Here is a 20,851-nt window from a genome sequence, read left to right as displayed (position 1 = left end):
TTTAAGGTTTCAAGGCAGTATTTCCTTATTTCTACCTTCTGAGTCCTAATATATTGGTTTTCAATTATGGTATGTAGATATTTAAAATGCATTTCTTTCTGTACTTTTTCTGGAGCAATTTTTAAGCCCATTTAGGAAGTTCCTTTTCTAATTGGGAAAACATTGCTAAAGTCTGTTCTTCCCATGGACTCACTAAATCATCCATGTAATGGACAATATAACACTGGGAATATTTGTCCCTTAAAGGCTGAATAGCTTGAGCTACATACTTTTGACATAAAGTAGGGCTATTGGCCATTCCTTGAGGCAAAACTTTCCATTGATATCTTATTATTAATAGATGGCTAATTTTTGTTTATCTTGTAGTGCCAAGGGAATGGTGAAGAAACAATCCTTAAGATCTACTACTATAAGAGACCAATCTAGAGGGATTTGTGAAGGTGCTGAGAGTCCAGGCTATAAAGCTCCCCTGGTATGCATGGCTCTAAGATCATGTAACAATCTCCATTTTCCTGCCGCCTTCTTAAGTATTGTAAATATAGGAGTACTCCTAGGACTATTGGAAAGTTCTATATGACCAGCCTCTACTTGTTCCTATATTAATTCATGAATATTATTTAATTTCTCCTTGGTTAATGGCCACTGATCCACCTATATTGGCCTATCATCTTTCTATTTTATAAGCTCAGCATGGGTGTGAGGAGATTGAGCAATGACCACTCCTAAAAAGGCTGAAATTCTAATCCTTGTTTTCTTGTGTTTCCTTTGGCCAGAATGGGTTCTTTAATCTCCTAATTATCATTTTTTTTTTTTTTTTTTAAATCTTGACCAGCTTGATATCTCATCTGAGTTATGAACTGTTGTCCCTTGCCGGTAATAATAAAAGCTTATAAACCTTCTAAAATGTCTCAGCCTCATAAGTTGACTATAATTCCAGGGACTATATAAGACTGAAACCATCCTGTTTGTCCTTCCTCATCTTTCCACTCTAACACTGCAGTGCTGCGTTGCGTGTTATTAGGAATTCCAACACCTGTGATAGAGCCCATAGCTTCTACCCTGGACCAACTTGAGGCCAGAATTCTTGACTGATAAAACTAATATCTGCTCCAGTGTCTACTAATCCTTTAAACAGTTTTCCCTCTATTCTTAGATTAATCATAGGACTGGTCTTGCTAATTTCTTGTATTCAATATATATCTGAGCTTCAAAATTCTTATGTCCCTCCCTTCCTATTGATAATTTCACATTGCTGAATATAAGGCAAAAGCAGAAGCTGAACAATTGTTTATCCTAGAATAATTTGCATAATATGTTTGCATTCTAAAAGTACTTTGATTTCTCCCTTATATTCTGAATCTATGACTTCAGGAAAAACAGTTACTCTTTTTAGCAGTGATTTAAATGTTTCAGAATCAGGACATGAATGCCACTCCTCCAGTTTATCTTTCTGCTTTTCTTAGGAGCGAAGGGTGAAAAGGGAGGAGCTCTTTCTTCTCTGAAAGGCTCTATCTAGCAAATGCAATACAGTTTCCCACAAGGAGAAATAATTTGGAGGCAAACTTTTCCCCTGCTGCTAAGCTTCTTTCAAGTTCTGACCTATTTTTTCCCCAACATCCAATATCCAATATACCCTTATCAGAAAACTATAGATTATATTCTATAATAATCTGTAGAAACTGTAAGAGAAGATCTTCTGAAACTGCAACTCCTTATCCTTTAGTAAGCAAGCCAAAAGTCTACAGGAAAGTCACTTGTCTTTCAACGAATTCTGACCCATTATGATCTGGCTGAAACAAAGAAAAAAATCAAGCATTTATGGATCTGTGGGCTTCTACAGCTGACAAGAGTTTTGCATGCAGTTAATCTTTCACCACTGAGTCTGGTGATATTTTCCGTTCTGGTGAACCCTTTTTCTCCAAGTCCCAGTTCAAGGACGCCAATTCTGAAAAGCCATAGTCAGCTTTCCTGTTCAAAGGCTTTCAGAAAGAGCTGATACACAAATTAAAACACAAGACAAGAAATAATAATTTTGAAATTATGGGGGGAAGCCAGGGAAAACTTAATTGTAGTAGTCAAGTTCCACTGAGTCTCTGTTCCTGTCTGCTTTTATTTACTAGAATACACAATTGCCTTTTAGGAATGCAAACAGACAAAACAGTAAGATTATCAGGTTAGAGGGGAGTTTGCTTTAGGCCACTGAGTCAGCAGTAGGTAATAAAATCCAAATTCACACTGTGAATATCAAAGGAACTCTGGTCAGCCTTCTGACAGACTTCTCCCATTTATATTAATAACTATTGATCTTGATTTCCAGCAAAGAACCTTTTTCTTTGTTGAAGAGGCCTATGTTTTCTACTTACTTATTGCCATGACCTGCTCTCACAGAGCATGTAAATACAAGGATGGGCAAAAATAGGTTAATCATATTAATAGGTGATACAGTCCTATCTAATAAAAGAGTGATATTCAAATTAACCATCACTCCACTACACCCACAAGCCATGCCCAGAAGCCATGCCCACCAGCCAATCAGGAGCAAATATGCAAATAAACCCAACCAAAATGGCTACAGCCACAGAGAGCAGGAGGGAGGCTTGGATTTCCCAGGCAATGGAGGAAGCCAACCTTTCCACCTTCCCCTGCCAGCCTAGGCCTCCACTCAAGACTACAAAGTTTTAATGCTAGAAGATACATAAATCCAAACAGAAATGGCAGCAGCCACAGAGCTAGAAAGAGCAGGAGGCTAGGGTTGCCCCCAGCAATGTAGGAAGCCAAGCTTTCTGCACACCCTGGCCAGCCCAGGCCTCTGCTTAAGGATACAAAGTTTCAATTATAGAAGATACATAAATACCAACAGAAATGGCTGCTGCCACAGAGCAAGCAGAAGGCTTGGCTCTGCTCCAGGCTACAAAGTTTCAACTGTAGAAGGTAAATAAATTCTAGATACCAGGGCCTCTGCTTGGGTCACCAGCAGACGTGGCCAGCCTGCAAACCACCATACGCCCCTCGCTCAGGCCACCCCATGCCCCAAGGGAACGCCCACCATGATCTGAGACATCCTTCAGGGCAAACCAACTGGCCCCCACCCATGTACCAGGCCTCTATTCTATCTAATAAAAGAGTAATATGAAGATTGACCATCACTCCAACATACAAGATGGCTGCCCCCCTGTGGTCAAAGATTCTGCCCCCATGTGGATACAAGATGGCCATCACAAGATGGCCAGCAGGGGAAGACAGATGAGAGGGACCAGGCTTGCAAGGGAGGGCAGTTGAGGGTGATCAGGCCAGCAGAGGAGTGCAGTTGGGGGTGATCTAGCCTGCAGGGGAGGGCAGTTAAGGGTGACCAGGCTGGCAGAGGAGGGAAGTTGGGGGCAAATAGGCTGGCAGGGGAGTGGTTAGGGTGTGAACAGGCTGGCAGGCAAAAGTGGTTAGGGGCAATCAGGAAGGAGGCAGGTGAGCAGTTGGGAGCCAGCAGTCCTGGATTGTGAAAGGGATGTCCAACTGCCTGTTTAGGTCCGATCCCACAGGGCAGTTGGACATCCCTCAAGGGGTCCCAGATTGGAGAGGGTACAGGCTGGGCTGAGGGACACCACCCCCCCGCCTCCCACGCTCCATGCATGAATTTCATGCATCAGACATCTAGTTGTTAATAAGTAATAATACAAGAATAAATTCTGTGTTTTGCATACTTACAGGTGTAATACTATTTTTGCCCACCACTGTAAAATCTTCACATCCTCAATCAAATAATATCAAGTTTGAGTTGTAACCTTTTACATATATGGGAAGAATGATATAATTATTTTCTCCTTAAAGAAGCATTGTATTGTACAAGACAGGAAATTTCCTAAAAAATGTCACTTTCTTTTTAAAAGTATTGTCTTTTACATATATAGATGATACTAACCAAACCCTAAACTGACAATTGTATAGGATGTAATGGTCTGTGAAGCCCTTTGGTACCAGTATTCTTGAGCATTAATCATGCTGGAGTTAGGAGAGTCAGAGCCTTGGAATCAGCTTGACCTGTGGGAAAATCCTGGCTCAGAGCCGCATCTGCTATTAAAAATAAAAATTAAAACAATGTTTTGTATACTGAGGACCTATAGATCCCTGGAATCTTGGGCATATTCTTGGTGGTCTGCAACTTAAATTATTTTTAGTTTAGAATTTTTAATTTGATAACTAAAATATTAACATAAATCTATTTTAGATAACCTAAGATAGTGTATTCACTGAATACTTCTATGCTAGAGAGAAAAACCATAAAAAGGTGAAGATATTGAGATACCATGCAGGGTACCAATCTCCCAAGACCCTGACCGTGAAGATCACACTATGTCTACCTTCAGCTGTACTGCTAGCTTCTGTCTTTTGTGACCTAACTCACACTAGTTCATTAGCAGCAAGTACAGTGATAAATGCTAGTGTTTTATTTGTTTGTTTGTTTTTTGTTTTTTGTTTTTTTTCATTAAGCATCATTTAAAACTTTTCAGCCTTACTAGTATAGACTGACCTTCCAATGTAATGGATTGGTGGTTTAAAACAAGTTCATTTTTCAAAAGGAAAAAATAACAACTAAAATTACAGTTCATTGTGTCCAAATTCAAAGAATGTAGTCAATAAGTGAAACTTCACAGTCTTACATACCTTCTATAGGCACACCCACAATGTCTGCTCAGTTCCATCAACTATCCATCACATGAAATTAATATTGTTAATTTGAATTTTGTTCTTTTCAGTTTTGTACTTATGCCATTTTTAAATTAGCATGAGAAATGTTTACTTGGTTGTTTCACAACTTGTGGTATGGGACACATAAAAACAGAAGTTATAATGAAATGTGGCGAAGTGTGCTCAAAATGCTGTGGATCCTAAAGGACAGAGCAACTATCATTGCCTGGAGAGTTGGCGTTGTCTACACAGAGGGTGTAACATTCAGTAGATCTTGAAGGGTGAACAAGAATTTACCAAGTGAAGTAAGCTGGTGGTGAGGGAGGTCCTTCGAGGCCAGTGACATGGGTTGTTTGAGGCACAGAATGGTGTAAAGGCTTGGTTGAGTGAGAGGTTAAGAACAGGGAAGTGCCAACAGGAGAGGCTGTTAGGCTAGCTAGAAGCCACATAGTAAAGGGCCTAGTGAGCCAGGGTGGTGGACTGGTTTTAATAATGGAGGCAAAGGGTGCTCAGTGAGGTTAATAAACATGGGGCTTGGATGATGTGATTTTTAAGAATGTAATTCTGGAAGTGGGGAGATGGATAGAGACTAGGTAAGAGCAAATGGGAGTGAGGCCTTGATCCAACCACAAGCTAGGAGGATGGAGGAAAAGAGGAATTGTGCAGAGATATTTCTAAGGTAAACTGGTGTAATTTGCATGCTGTTGGAGGAGCCACTCTGGATGAATGGGAAAATGGACAGTTGAGAAGATGGAGCAGCTATTCAGGCCCTGGTTAGGTGATATAATGTGTATGAAAAACCCATGCATCATCTTGGTGGTAGTTGTTTTATGTCTAGTTGGCTATTGGGAATGTAAATCTGATGCTTGGGAGAAAGCTGGGGCTTCCTGTGAATAAGGGAGATACCAACAGGAAGATCATCGCTACAGTGTTACCTTATTAAAACAGTTTGGATAAGATTAGAAGTACCAGAATACAATCCTAACATTTGAGGAGCAGATAACAGAGCAGCCAGCAGGTAGGAGAAGACAGCTAGAAGTTTAGGAGGAAACCAGGACAATATAGTGTCCTAGAGTGAAGGAGAAAGTTTCAATAAGCAAGAGATAGTCAGGGGATGAAACACCTGTGAATTACTTTGAAGAGACAGGAGAGCTGTCATTTGGATTGTCAGTCTCTTATCCTTTAGGCACATATGGCAAGGAACACAGGAGAGGCCTCAAAGATCACCATCCCAGTGGCTGAATAGCCACAACATGTGCTTCTAGAGAGAGAAGAGTTGTTTGACATTTCACCAATGAATGGGCAGAAACCAAGCAGTTGGTGCATTTGTCATTAATTTATCCATGTGCTCATTCAGTCATCCACCAAATATTTCCTGAAGGCCTTTCAGGGGACAGACTCTGTATTAGGTGCTGTTAGTGAGATTAGATGGAACACAAAGATAAATAAGACATAATCCCTGCCTTGGGGAGCTCACAGTGTTGTTGGAGAGCTGGTTGTATACAGATACACAGGTAGGTGTTTTGAAGAGGGGTGTGTGCAGTGACTCTGGAGTTTGGGGGAGAGACCATTTGACTAGGAGGGGAAAGGTCTTCAGAAGTGAGTAGAAGTTATGGGCAGAGTAGGGGAGAAGGGAGGGAGCATTGGAGCTAAGAGAGCAGCTCAGTGGTGAAGGCAGGAGAGGGTAAAGGGCAAGTCCTATATCGTGCATGGTGTGAACCTCAGTAATGGCAGGGACAGCAGTGGTAGAATTGAAGATAGAAGGAAGAGTGAGGCCAGATTAGGAAAGGCTTAGAATGCCATGGCAAAGACTAGTTTGGATCTTATCTGTTGGAGAGTGAGAACTCAATGTCAAGAGACATTGGTAAGCAAGAGAGTAACACAGTAGAGCTAGATTTCAAGAAAATAGCCTGGGGAGGTCTGAAGGTGCAAGGAAAATACTGAGGGAATCCAGGTAGGGTCCTATCTCAAACCATGTGCAGCCTTATGTATTTAGCAAAGTATTTATAGAACACCTACTGTGTGCTCTGCTCCATGCTGTATGATGCCACCTTTTAGAGATAAGCTGCTGAATTACCTATTTTTTAGGAGCCTGCTGGATCCAGCTGCTTCCCAAGGACTGCTGGATGCAGATGGCCAATTACCAGGCAGGATTCTCTGTTGGAACATTGCTGTTCCCCAAGTTAACCTCAGGGTCCAGAAGCTGGCACTCTTTATTATATGAATTAGTCATTATTTTGACTGCCCAGGTTGGCTTGGGTTGCAGATAGGTAAATGCTATTGAGAGCACGAATCCAAATGGACTAGTCCTCGAACAAAAAAACATGCCCAGGCACTGCACACAGAGACATCTGCTTCTGTTTCCTGAGTAACTGTGCAGCAACACAGGGCGGACTTGGTACCCAGGCACATGCTCTGAGTTATTTTCTAGTTATAACCCAGGATGGTTTCCATGTGGCTGGTGATGAAAGAATCAGGTCAGTTTCAGAAGTGGGAGTGTTTCCGATTATGCAGATCGCATCCAAATATTTACCTCATTCTATCATTTTGGCTGGGCCCTGCCTTTGAATATTGTGGCCAGGCACCATGGCCTCCTTTGCACTGCATTTAGGGAAGATATTCTGTGCTTAAAGCCTGCTCCACTGGCAATGGGTAGCCCTGGGCACAACCTGTGGGATTGCCTCTTTTTGTTGTGGTTCTAGAAGAGAATCAATATGGGGTAAGGAATGTAAACTCTCTTCCAGGAAAAATCAGAGCCTGTTAGCACTGGAAGGGACCCCAGTCCTCATCAAGCCCAACTGGCTCATGTTACTGATATGGAAAGTGAAGTCCAGAGCCACAGACTGACTTGCCCCAAATATACGGAGTGAGTAGCAGTAGACTTGGGACTAGAACACAGGCCTCAGACCAGGGTTTCCCATGAGTCTTCCCCTCCCTCTTCTTTCATATCCACAGTTCCTGTTGTTGCTATGAAAGTACATTACAAATGGAATCTGCTTATTATGGATCTCAAGTTAGGCAGGCATCATTCCATCAATGTTTTCCTGTCTCAAGTGATAAATTCCAATTTAACCTCAATCTGAATGGAAGAAATAAAAGGGATAGGTCAAAAAGCAGGGAAGTTGAGGGTAATGAAATAATGTGGCTAAGCACTTTGAGGTTAAGGAAATAGCAGTGATTGGTGGAGCTCCAAAGCCTGGAGGTTTAGGTCAGCCAAGTGCTTTCCTCTTTGAGCTTCACCTAGAAGTATCCAGTAGCCAGGTATTCTCAAACCAGAGGATGAATTCAAGTCGCCGGGGAAGCTCGTTTAGAAGCTTACTACTGGGCCCCACCCCAGAGGATCTTATCACTACATATGATCCAGGAGCCAGGAATCTGCAGGTCTGAGGTAGATATAGGTGGATTATTTTGCAGGTACCCTGTGGGTCAAACGTGGAAAAACAACACAAGACGAGGAATAGAAGGCAAGGGTATGTTTGTGTTGTTCTCCAGTGTTTGGGTCAGAGTTTATACTGAATACCATATATATGGATGAATGTGGTACAGTTTGATGTATGAAATCATTTACTATAAGAATTCATCAACTGGAAAGACAAAGATAGTGAGAGAAAGCTTCAGGGCCTACACAAAGAGCTGGAATTTCCAGGGCAACCAAATCCTCACCTGCTGAGCTTTCAGATGGTTATAAGTCAATGTTTTTTTCCTTCTAACTGGCTCCTGCTACAGCTATGACTTGATTTTCACATTTATCTATCTCTCCCTTGGCCTCCACTCACTCCTCCTTTGTTATGGTTTTGTGCAAATGAAGCCTTTCAGCTGTTTCTGGAATGCACTTGTAGAACTCATTCATATATACATTACTATGTGCGGGATTCAGTCAGTGGTCAAGACTGAGAGTATTGTGCTCATCTCCCTTGTGAGGTTCTTAAATTTTTTTTTTTTTAGCTGCTGGCATTGATGAGAGGTAAGATTTGGAACCTTTGCAGCGTGTTATGTCAGAATCAAGAAAGTTTATTGAGATGTTAGCTTGAATTTGTGTTTTGGAAAAAACCATCCTGGTGGTCCTTAATTTAGAACTGGTTTGAGGTTGGAGCCTCTTTATCAATCTGTGCTATCTCCCCCTCCTCCTGTGCAGGGTCCCAGGTAACAAATACTCTGGCTGAGTTGCCAGCTGCATGCTCCTGCTTGTATTGGCTCTCAACTGTCCAAAACTTTGCTCTCTGGGCCCAAACTCCAAGGTGTATTTTTGTAATGTTTGCTTTAAGATGGTGACTTGGTTATGTGGCTAAAACCAAACCTACTTTTTCCAGTATCTCCTAGAATGAGACTTTAAAATTTCAGACTTTGCATATTACTCATTTTCTATGAAAAACAGATGGTGGGTTTAATTTTGTAGAAAGAAAATTATAAACCAGTGAAATCTTACAAGATGTTACATTAAGACCGAAACCAAATACATTGAAAACATTTAGAGCTGCTCCTAGTTATGGCTTTACTGGCAGATATGAGAAATGCCTGGGCTTTCTCTGACAAGGACTACCAACTCTTTGTTTACTCCCTGCCTTGCACACCCCAGAATCTGTTTTGAATCTTCCTCTATTTAGTCTATTTATTTTTATTTATTGAGTGAGCAATATTGTAACCATGACTGAACTTTTTAAATTACAAGGAAACTTACCCCATGTCTAACTTCAGTAATACATAATGTGTTTTCATTTTTCTATATTCCCTTCCAGTCTTTGTTCATGTTCCTACAGAATCTTTACATTACCATAATCATGATATAGTTACAATTTTGTATTTGGCATTTTTCACTTAATACTATATTATAAGACTACTAGAGGCCCAGTGCACAAAATTTGTGTGTGGATACAGTCCCTAGGCCTGGCCTGCAATCAGGGCTATCTTGGCTGCTGGCAGCTGGCCCTGCCCCGTGCCGCCACTCAACCCCAGTTTCCTGTTCACCATAGGGCGATCAGAGCCTGCCAGCTGTGGAGAGGGACAGAGAAGTGGTCAGAGTGCCTCATAATGACTGGTTGAGTGGTCATTCTGGTCATTCTGCCTTTAGGGTCAATTTGCATATTACCTTCTTATTATATAGGATTTCCATATTGCTCTGTATTGTTCATGATTATGATATTTCATTGAGTTACTAAACCCTAATTTATTTGCTTATTCTTCTATTATGGTCAAATATGACCCCCTTAAAAATATGATGAAATAAAACACAGCCACAATTACTCTTATTATTGCTTCTTCTGCTCTTCTCTGAAGTCACTTGCTGTCTGTCCTGTGGAACACTTTTCTGGTATGCTGACTGTGATCAACTATTGTCTCCATATGGATCCTGCAGCCCTGGACTCCCTTAATCCAGAGGCTTCTGACAGATCTAGACTTTCTTTGATCATCCCAATCACTGTTTTCTCTCCTCCAAGTCCTGTGCCAAGGGTAGACACAGCTCACTTCACATCTTGGTTACTATGCTTTATATATTACTAGAGGTTTGGTGCACAAATTTGTGCACATGTGGGGTCCCTTGGCCTAGTCGGCCATTGGGGTGATCAGGGCCATCTCACACAGTCTCGATTGGGTCCGATCAGGCTGGCTGACCGAGGGGAGAGGGGGGGCAGGAGGGACTGCAAAAGGTTCGCTGGCCACAGGAAGTTGGCTGTAGGAGCATTGATCACCTGGGTGTGGGTGTCAACTCCTGTGTTGAGTGTCTTCCCCCTGGTGGTCAGTGTGCATCATAGTGACTGGTCAACCAGTCATTTGGTAGACCAGTTGTAATGGTTGCTTAGGCTTTTATATATATAGATGATATTTGCAATCATTTAGATATTATTTAGGATTCTTTATTATAAGCAACAGAAACTAAGATAACTAATGGGGAATTTAGTAGAACAAGCCTAGAAGGCAGGTGGGCATTCAGGCAATACCAGAGAGTAAGGGGGGTGGTCTCAAAACATAAACAGTTGAGTCAGGGAAGTAATTGATAGGGCAAAGGACTCAACACCATTTGTGGACCCTTGGTCACTTTACTGGAGATTCAAATTCCAGGGAGGGAGTGTCCAATTGACCCCCATTGCCTACTTTGACTTCAGCTGGCAGGGCCCCTGAATACCTTCCCACTACACTTCATTCAATGTGGAGGGGTGATTCCTAAAGGACCCAGGGAAAGAAGAATGATTGCCAAGACCTACACACACACACACCTTCCCATCCATATACATCTACACAAACATCCCTGCCTAACATTCACTTCCATACAACTAATCCCAAACTGTGTTAGTTATAGCATCCAACTCCTGACCTATGGGGGATTTCACTTCCCCCTCTAGTTCTGGCACAACCTCTTCTTTTGCATGGCCCAAGTTGAGTTAAAGAGGGATGTGATTCTACCTAATTCTCCTACATCTCTGCATGCCTTCATTTTCTCCTGCTTCCTGGTTTATGCCCTATAGTACTACTAAGAGACGCAAGGTAATATCAAGCAGTAGTTTTTATATGAGGAAGGGAATAAGAAGATTTGGAGGATTTTATCCAAAACATATGTGTGTCCTTAGCCTTACTGTAGGCAGAATCTATCATAATCTCTGGGGAAAGGAGCATAATATGGTATGTGTACTTTAATCCCATCAAAAAGCTTCTCTTTTGATTCTGTTACAATACCCCTATATCCACCCACCCCTATTTTTTAAAAACTCCAGTGAAATGGCAAGAACCATTTCGGTTCTCTGATTACATATTTACATATTGCATATTACACTGCTATTATATATTTAAAACTTTAGACTCGTGATGTAAGTTCTCCCATTGAAGCAATGAAGTGGGGGTCTGCAGTGCTCCTGCTGATGACTGGTAGTGGGTGTGATGCTTTACTTTATTCATTTAATCTACCTAACAACGCCATCAGATTTGCATTATTTTATCTCTTATATGTGTTTTCAAAGCCCATGCTTCATCCACTAGCGCACTCTATACCTCAGTGACCACATCTGCAAAATGGAAATAAAAATCCTTGAAGTGAATCTTATATTAGATATTAGGCTTGTATTATAGCAGCTAAGGGAGATAAAGGGTATTATTGCTAGTTCTACAACTTTTCTTTCTGTAATTCTCCCGTTTGCCTCTGCTCCTCTCAGAGGCAGTTCTTATCTCTGTCATAGAAGGCTGAAGCCATCCAGTGTCATCTTCATCATCCACTCCTTTCTTTACAGTGTATAGCCTTTCGTATACAAGATCTCTTTTGTTTGTTTGTTTTTTATCATCTGAATTTTACCCTAAATTTTTTTAGTGCCCAGTAGTATATGTATGAAACAATTTAAAAATAACCTTTGATGTTGTAGTGACCATCTGTTCACATAAGAACAGTATAGAATCTTTTTGTTTATAATCCTCATCCAAGGATATTTTTCAGTTGATTTTTAGAGACTGGAAGAGAGAGGGAAAGACAAAAAGAAATATCAATGGGAGAGAAACACATCGATTGGTTGCCACCTGTATGCACCCTGACCAAGGCCCAGGACCGGGGGGAGGAGGAGATCTGCAACTGAGCTAAGTGCCCTTGACCAGAATCGAATCCAGGACCCTTCGGTCTGTAGGTCATCACTCTGTCCACTGAGCCAAACTGGCTAGGGCTGAAAAGTATAGAATCTTAATCACCCCAAAGGTCAATTCAATTATTGTCGGAAAGCTCCAAAGGAGAAGTCCTGTGTGCTTATGGGATCCTTTGGCTTATCTTGTGTCCTCTCAAAATCCAGGCTGAGACCAACCCCCACCCCCACCCCCAACACCAAGTGCACAAATTTTGTGCACCGGGCCTCTAGTATTATATATATTTCCCCATTACATTGGTCAGCTTGGACTGCTATAATAAAATACCAGAGATTGGATGGCTAGACAACAGGAATTTGTGTCTCACAATTCTGGAGGTTTGGAAGTCTTAGATCAGGATGCTGGCAGATTTGTTTCTTTGGTGAGGGCTCTGTTCCTGGTTTGCAAACAGCTGGCCTCCTGCTATGTCCCCAAGGGCAGAGAGGCAGAGAGCTCTGGCATTACTACTTTTTTGAATGACACTAATCCCATCATGAGAGTTCTACTCACATGACATTATCTAAATCTAATTACCTCTCTAAGGTCCCATTTCCAAATACTACCACATTGGGGTTAGGACTTCAATATATGAATTTTGAGGGGTCCAACCATTCAATCCATAACAACTTCCCATTCATGTCCATCATCCCTATTTTCATTGGGTTCATGTTTTCCTTACTAATTAGACTTCTTTGTAAATGAGAAACATCAGGATTTGGGGTGTATTTTAGAAGCACCTCAGGTTTTCTGCTCCTGTCTTTACAAGTAGTGTGTTGGGGAAGGGGCACCAGGCTAGAAGTTTACAGGCTTTGACTTTGGATTATTTGTTTTTGTCCTTTACCATTACTTATTCTTTGGTTTTGTTATTGACTAGCAGAGGTCCTGTTAGTCCTAATTTTAGGAATATTATGTCACAGAACACTTGGAAGTTTACTCATTTTGCCTTACAGAAAACTCCTTGACTATCATTTGGAGGGTGGGAAGGTGTGGAAGGAAGATGGGGGTTCTTTCTCTTTCTCTGCATGTTACTCCTTCCTTTCTGCTTCTTCTGCACCCTTTCCCTATGTTTCTGGCTATATACTATAAAAACACAATTCTGGAGAATATGGTTAGATTCACACCATGGGGACTGAGATGGAATTTCAAGTCACTCACCATAATTCAACTATGTATATGTATATATTAAAGAATTCTTATGAAGAGAATAGAATGGAATGTGTTTTTTTATTTTCTCTTCTTAGGGACCCCGCCCAACTTCCATACAGGAAAGTAAATTAAGGATGGGATTAATTCTAGGGAGCAGATTTTTAGTATAGCTGCACATTTAACCTAAAATTATAGTGTCTTAGATATATGTTAGTGAGAAAGCAGGACTTGGTGATAAGTGAAATCTCCAAATGTCTCAGAAACATACTTCTGCCTTCATTTATTTATCCTTCTTCTGGAACTATACAAGTAGGTTTATTTTACCCTTCTGTTTTTGTCAACACGGTCAGGGAGGTGACATGCAGTGTGGGGGAAACAAAAGCACTGGAATGGAGTCAGAATGCCCCTCATTCGCCTGCATGGACAAGGCACACAACTCTGGGGGTCTCAGCTTTTCTCTGTAAGAGAAAAAGAATAACACCAACATCAGCGTGGCTGAGGGGCCCTGCCACAGAGCCCAGCCCTATGCATGTGAGCTGTTTGTGCAGTGCTGGACACAGAAAAGGTGCTCTGCAAACGTCTGCCCACTTTTCTTTCTTGTCTTAGACGTACTTACACACTGTGTTGGTTTCCTAGGACTGTCCTCAAACCTGATGGCTTAAAATGGCAGAAATGTATTCATTCACATTTCTGGAGGTCAGAAGTTCAAAATCCAGGTGCCACGGAGGCCACTTGCACTCTCTACTAGGGGTGGCTCTCTCTTTGCTTCATTTAGCTGGTACTGGCTTCAGCCTTCCTGCTATGGCTACATCACTCCAGTCTCTGCCTTGGCCTCTTCGTCTGTCTTTGTCTTATAAGGACATTTGTCATTGAATGTGGGTCCCACAGGGAAAACCCAGGAAGATTTCATTTCAAGGTCTGTAACCTAATTACATCTAGACCCTTTTCCATTAATGGCACATTCACAAGTTCTGGGTCAGGGTATGGACATACTTTTGGGGAGGGTCACCATTCAAGCCACTAGCCATACTTTAGGGATTCCTTTATATATCAAGACTGTGGCGTGATTAGGCATTTTTATAACCACCTCAGTGAATCTACCATCATTTTGATATTAATAAATTAGGACATGTAAGAGAAGAGAAGAAAGAACAAAAGCTTGCTTGTTTGTTTTGTGTTTATAAGCAGGCAAAAAGCCTTTTCTCTGGGGTCCCCAGTTTAGTAGTGATGACTTGAGCACATCATTCCTATGCTCATCCCCATCTGGTGCTCACATTGCTCACAAATGGGTGGTAAGGAGCCTCCCTGTCATGGGGCCGTCGGTCATGCCCTTTCTCTGACCCCATCTTGTCTCCACGTTGGCTCTCTGAATAGGGCTCCTGTAGCTTGGCTGTTTGAGATCCAGCTCTAGGCTTCCCTCTGGTTAGATTCTTGTTTGCTCCCTTGGTTCCCCCTCTCACTCATCCTGCCATGTGGCTCCCTCAGGAATCCAATTTAAGCTTATAAAGGTCATCTTGAAACCAATCTGTGTACTGGAATGCAGTTGATAGAAAGTAGGCCCAGTTAAACCTGTACCATGACTTTAGGCTGATTGAGGGAGTGCCTGGGGGCAAGACCTCTACCCAAGAGCAGAATCCTTGCTTTTGGCAATATGGTTCAGCTACCACAGTGGTGCCATTTACTGAGCACTTAGGTCTCCTCATGCTTCCTCACAGTTATCCCCCAAAGTGATCTTAGCTCTATCTCTCATTCCATGTGATGGGAAGGAATTTCACGTAAAGGGGAAGACAATCCCTGGACCTTCTCACTGCTCAGGGCACTGAGGGACAGAGGAAGAGTACAAGTGTGACAGGTCTTTGAGATCTTGGGCCAAACAAAGCTGCCAAAAACCAATATCTTAAAAAACAAAAAAGGCTAAGGTAAGTGGGCATTCGGAGATATTTTCCACTTTACATGGAAGCCTGAGGGTCACTGAAAAACCCACCTTCTAAGGAAAGTCACAGTGAGCTCACTGAAAGGAAGGACATTTCAAGAGAAGGATGCAGAAGCACAAGAGCACTGTCTCCCGGGAAGACAGCAGGGAGTGAGTGCTGGAGCTCCAGGCACTGGGAGCTAGTAAGACTTAAATCCCAACTCTGCTGAAGTGACATGTCTGGCTGGGGCAAGTCGCACATCTCTGACCTCAGCTGGGGAGCCTCACCACTGAAAGATGGGAGTGGTGGCGACCAAAGCTCTGAGGAGTGGCAGTTACACGTGTCACTGCACTGAGTGGGCACGCGGTCCCACCTCTGTGGCTTTCTCATTGCTCCCACCCCCACCCGCACCCCCGTCATCCAGCCAGCCTCCCCCAATCTTATGTTAACTCCTTAGAGCCTTCCTTCTGCTGGGTCCAGGCCATTTGTGTGGACCTGGGTGCTTTTCTCTTTGTCCTCAGGGCCCAGCACAGTGCTGGTGCCCCTCTGATGCTCCGAGCACACGTGCACAGCGCAGGAAGACTGCACCCTTTTTAGCACCCTTCTTAGCTGGGCCTGGAAGGTCTTTGAAATGGCAAGTAAATGGGAATATAGAATCACCATTTGGATAGGACTTTAAAACTTTCTGACATTTCCCACCTTCTGGGATTCACCATGGAAGCAGGAGACTGTCCTAATGGTGCATACAAGTAGGCATTTAGTGCCAAGCTCTCTGCTGTGCACTTGGTTGACCTGGCCTAAATCTCCTTATGGCCTGACGGAGGTTGAGGGGAACTTTTGAGGGGAGAGCCTCAGTGAGAGGATAGGGCGCCAAACTGAGCTTCCCCAGGTCAGGGCACCCAAAGCAAGGACTGCATTATGATTTTCCTGAGCCGCGAGCACTTGTGCTTTGGTGTGTTCCTTCCTCCATAAAAATATTTTAAAATATATTTTATGAGTGCGCTGGTATAAAGACAATAGGCAAACCTTTCAGGTTACCCACCGCATTTTAGGGCAAAGCAGGAACCTGTGTCCTGGTCCCTAACCAGCCTCTGTCTCCGCAGGTCCCTCAGCGGATGGCAGTGGTGGAGGGCGCCCCCGAGGAAGGCGGCGTCCCAGGAGTGTGGGGCGCCTGGGGCCCCTGGTCCGCCTGCTCACGCAGCTGCAGCGGAGGCGTGAAGGAGCAGACACGGCCCTGCCTGCCTGGACCCCACCGCGCGCTCGGCCCCAGGCCCCTAGCCCCCGCGCACGCCTTCGCGGGCCACGTGGTGTCGGCTGTGCGCACTTCAGTGCCACTGCACCGGAGCCGGGAAGAGCCTCGCTCCTCCGCCGGCTTCAACGCCAGCCGCCAGGGTCCGGTGCTCCGGGGCAGCCGGCACTCGCAAGCGCGGGTGCGAGAACCCACCGCGGAGAGAAGGTACAGGCCCTCCGGTTCCTGCTGCCCTTCACGGTCCAGGCCCTGTCTCTTCCCTGCCCGCCCATCATGCTGCACGCGGCTCTGCAGCACAGATTGCTTGGTTAATGCATTGCTTCTGCGGGGTGGGAAGGAATTCTTGGCTTCACACATCTCCTTTCATCCTTTGATTTATTTTGAAGCTTTTTAAAGCTTTCAGGCCACTCCCACCGCACTCTGTGGTTCTGAATAGTCTTCAAAGTGAAGCTAATTCTCAGAAGCCTTTAGGCATCAACCTTAGGGAGGCTCTGTGGAGGGTAAAAGAGGGAGTGGGGACTGGAAGACCTCGCTCCAGTACAGCTGGCCTGAATGGGGAGTAAAGGGAGACCCTGGCTGTGTGGATTTGAGCTGAGGACAAGGTGCTTTTAAACCAAGGTGCCTTTTAAGTTCACATGAGTTTCAAATCCTTAGACATGTTGAATGTCTGGAGTGTTATCTGCTCTCAGGTTGTAGGTTTCAGGATTCTATGAACTTTTCTAGAAAGTTTATCCCGAGTATTTTGAGTGAACACACAGCTTTGAGGCTGTGTCTAATTGAGGACCTAGATGTTGTCTAGAGACTTAATAAAATATAAAGTCTAGATATGGTATCATGGCATTAAAATAGTTGTATAGCCCTAAGAAGCCTCTCTGGGTAGGCCAGCATAAATATGCCAAACTAGGCAGTGCCCACGGCAAAGGTAGGAGTATAGGAGCTGAGAAGAGCTTGTCAGTGAATTGAAAAAAAAAAAATTTAAAAAAAATATATTTGCAGATTATAGCATTCATTCATCAGTATTTGTTGGGTGCCCTAGGTCAGTGGTCGACAAACTCATTAGTCGACAGAGCCAAATATCAATAGTACGATTGAAATTTCTTTTGAGAGCCAATTTTTTTAAACTTAAACTTCTTCTAATGCCACTTCTTCAAAATAGACTTGCCCAGGCCGTGATATTTTGTGGAAGAGCCACACTCAAGGGGCCAGATAGCCGCATATGGTTCGCGAGCTGCAGTTTGTCCACCACGGCCCTAGGTGCATGATAGAATCTGAGAGGATATTCATGCAAAAGCATTAACAACAACAAACAAATATTTACAGGGAAAACAAAAAGTGTAAGATATAATCTCTGTGCTTGAGAAATGTACAAATTAGTGGTCAAGCCAAGTTAATGCCCATCCCAGGCAGGGCCTGAGCCTGTTAGGTGGGTAGTCTAGCCTCTCTTATCAGTTGCAGTTAAAGTTTAGCATGGATGACCACATTTTCCCACTGTGGCTAGATGTTTCTGAGAGTCCTTCTCAGCCCAGTGCTGTAGGCTGTCCCTGCCACTGACTGGATGTGGAGAGGAGACACAACCCATCAAGCCTCCCTTCCACATGCTACTGACCTGGTCAAGCAGGAACCATTTCCCAGAGAACATGCTTTAGCTGATTTCTGAGGAATAAACCACATTTGGGCTGAGAGAAGAGAGAAGGGGAGAGCTGTGTCGTGCCAATACAGCCAACGGTGAACCTGAGTGGAGGCAGCTGAAAGTCTTAGAAAAGACAGACAAGAGAATAAAAGCTGTGTCTCAGTGGGATGCTGCTTCTCTGAGAGACAGAGAGTGCATCCACAAGCTGTGTCTTTATTTTTTAGCAGATGCCATGAGGCAAAGTAAGGGCATGATGAAGATGTTTACAACATTCTTGTGAGTTTCCATCCTACTCAACAACATGCATCTGAACTCTGTCAAGCCTACACACTTAGGCACGTGTTCAGACCATAGGTTCAAGCCCATACCCATAGCTGTTAGCTATAATTGTGTTGGCAGGGCCCTGCCCTCCAAGACGGGACCTGCATGTGGCAATGAGAGGACTGTGCCCTCTCATCAGTGCAAGGCTTGAACCTGTCCATACACTGTAGCCCTGCCCCACAGAGGGCCGAGAGTTTCAAGGCTTGGCATGGCATGTCATTGGGAGAGTAAAGAGAGGCTAGGAGAGGATGCTGCCTTCTCTCTTCCTGTGTAGAAACCCAAAGACCCTCCAACATCACTCGACACTCATAGGGTCTGCTACTACTGAAGTCTGAGTGCTTATCATGTGTTAGCTCCTTTCATTCCAGCCATATCCCATTGTAACATAGCTCCCTAGTCCCTTATGTGAAACTAGAAGTCTGGTGCACAAATATTTGTGCACTCGGGGGGGTGGGGGGTAGGTCCCTCAGCACAGCCTGCACCCTTTTGCAGTCCTGGACCCCTGGGGGGGATGTCCACCTGCCGGCTTAGGCCAGATCCCCAGGGGTATGAGAGCTGAGAAGAGCTTGTATAGGAGTATAGGAGCTGGGGATCAGGGATCAGGCGTAAGCTGGCAGTCAGACATCCCTCTGGCAGCCTGGGAGCCCTCAGGGAATATCCACCTGCCAGCTTAGGGCACCTGCCTGCGGGGAACAGGTAGAAGTTGCAGTTGGACATCTTTAGCACTGCAGAGGAGGTGGGAGAAGCTCCCGCCACAGCCACTGCACTCACAGCCATCCACCCAGCTTGTGGCTGAGCAGAATTCCCTCTTTGGGAGGGAAATGACCACCAGGGGGCAGCTCCTGCATGAGCGTCTGCTCCCTGGTGGTCAGTGCATGTCATAGCAACCAGTTGCCTGGTCACCCCTAACTGCCCTCCCCTGCAGGCCTGGTCCCCCCCAACTGCTCTCCCCTGCAGGCCTGGGTCCCCCTAGCTGCCCTTCCTTACAGGCCCGGTCACCCCCAACTTTGCCTGCCTAGTCACCCTTAACTTCCCTCCCCTACAAGCGTGATCACCCCCAACTGCCCTCCCTTGCTGGCCTGATCTCTCCCAACTGCCCTCCCCTGCTGGCCATCTTGTATCCACATGGGGGCATCCATTTTGTGTGTTGAAGTGATGGTCCATTTGGATATTACTCTTTTATCAGATAGGATAGAGGCCTGCTGCATGGATGGGGGCCAGATGGCTTGCCCTGAAGGGTGTCCTGGATCAGGGTGGGGGTTCCCTTGGGATGTGAGGCAGCCTGAGCGAGAGGCCTGTGGTGGTTTGCAGGCCAGCGCTGCCCCCCCCCCCCAAATGGAGGCCCTGGTATATGGGATTTATGTATCTTTTATAATTGAAACTTTGTAGCCTTGAGCAGAGGCCTGGGCCAGCCAGTTTGTGCAGGAAGTTTGGCTTCCTCCATTGCTGGGAAACCCAAACCTCCTTCTCCCTCAGTGGCCACAGCCATTTTTTGTTGGGTTAATTTGCATACTTCCTCCTGATTGGCTGGTGGGTGTGTCTGGTGGGTGTAGTAGAGGTATAGTCAATTTGCATTTTATTCTTTTATTAGGATACTTATGATCAGTGCATTTTAGAATTCAGAACTGTTCTGATTTTAGAAAGGTAGTTCAGGGCATATTTCACACTTTAATGACATTCCTTCTCTGGTGTGGGCAGCATCCCATAATTAAACACATTTTTACTTTTGCAATGAAACATATGGATGTTCACATCACATAGGGTAAAAGAAACCATGTCTGTTAAGGTCAGGTTGACTGTCTCAATGAGTTTTGACATCAAACTGATAAAAATATTAAAAGAAAAAGAAAGACAAAAACTCAGTTTTCAAAACTCTTGCTTTTAGGATTGCAGATTTATAATAGCTGAGGTTTGTTGAATGCCTGTCCTATGCCAGGCACTGTTCCTATTGCTTTACACTGACAACCCTATGAAATGGCTGCTAATATTCTTAGATTTTAGAGGTGAGGAAATGGAGGCCCAGAGAAGTGAGGTAACTTATCCAAGGCCTCACAGCTAGTATGCAAAGAGTTTGGATTCAAACCCAGGGAGCCATGGCTATCAGGACCTGATGAAGTAGATGTTACACATAAGGAATCTGAGATGCTAAAATGTTAAAAGACCACTCAGAGTCCTAAATAAAGCCACAGAAAAGCTGAGAGTTGAAGGTGCTGCTGACTCCCACGTCCCTAAAGTACTCAGGAACTTCTCTTCCAGCCATTGTGTTTGAGAACCTAGAAAAGCTGCCCAGCGAACAGGCTCTAGTTGGCTGCCGGCCTG

General features: G+C 44.1%; 1 protein-coding gene across 3 annotated transcripts in view; it reads left to right on the top strand.

The window, feature by feature from the left end:
• Window positions 1–20,851, top strand: part of THSD4 (thrombospondin type 1 domain containing 4) — a 701,089-nt gene that overhangs the window by 78,158 nt on the left and 602,080 nt on the right. For all 3 annotated transcript variants that reach the window (XR_006742686.1, XM_045587370.1, XM_036457096.2), the window contains one exon: window positions 16,436–16,788. Coding sequence is in view for 2 of the 3 variants with exons in the window: in XM_036457096.2 (XP_036312989.1) it covers window positions 16,436–16,788 (353 nt within the window). In the remaining variant the exon portion in view is untranslated. The remainder of the gene's footprint in view (window positions 1–16,435; window positions 16,789–20,851) is intronic.

Source organism: Pipistrellus kuhlii, unplaced genomic scaffold (assembly GCF_014108245.1).
Source record: "Pipistrellus kuhlii isolate mPipKuh1 unplaced genomic scaffold, mPipKuh1.p scaffold_m20_p_1, whole genome shotgun sequence".
NCBI classification, from domain to species: Eukaryota; Metazoa; Chordata; class Mammalia; order Chiroptera; family Vespertilionidae; genus Pipistrellus; species Pipistrellus kuhlii.
Note: the sequence above shows the minus strand (reverse complement) of the source record. Positions and strands in the feature narration are given on the sequence as shown.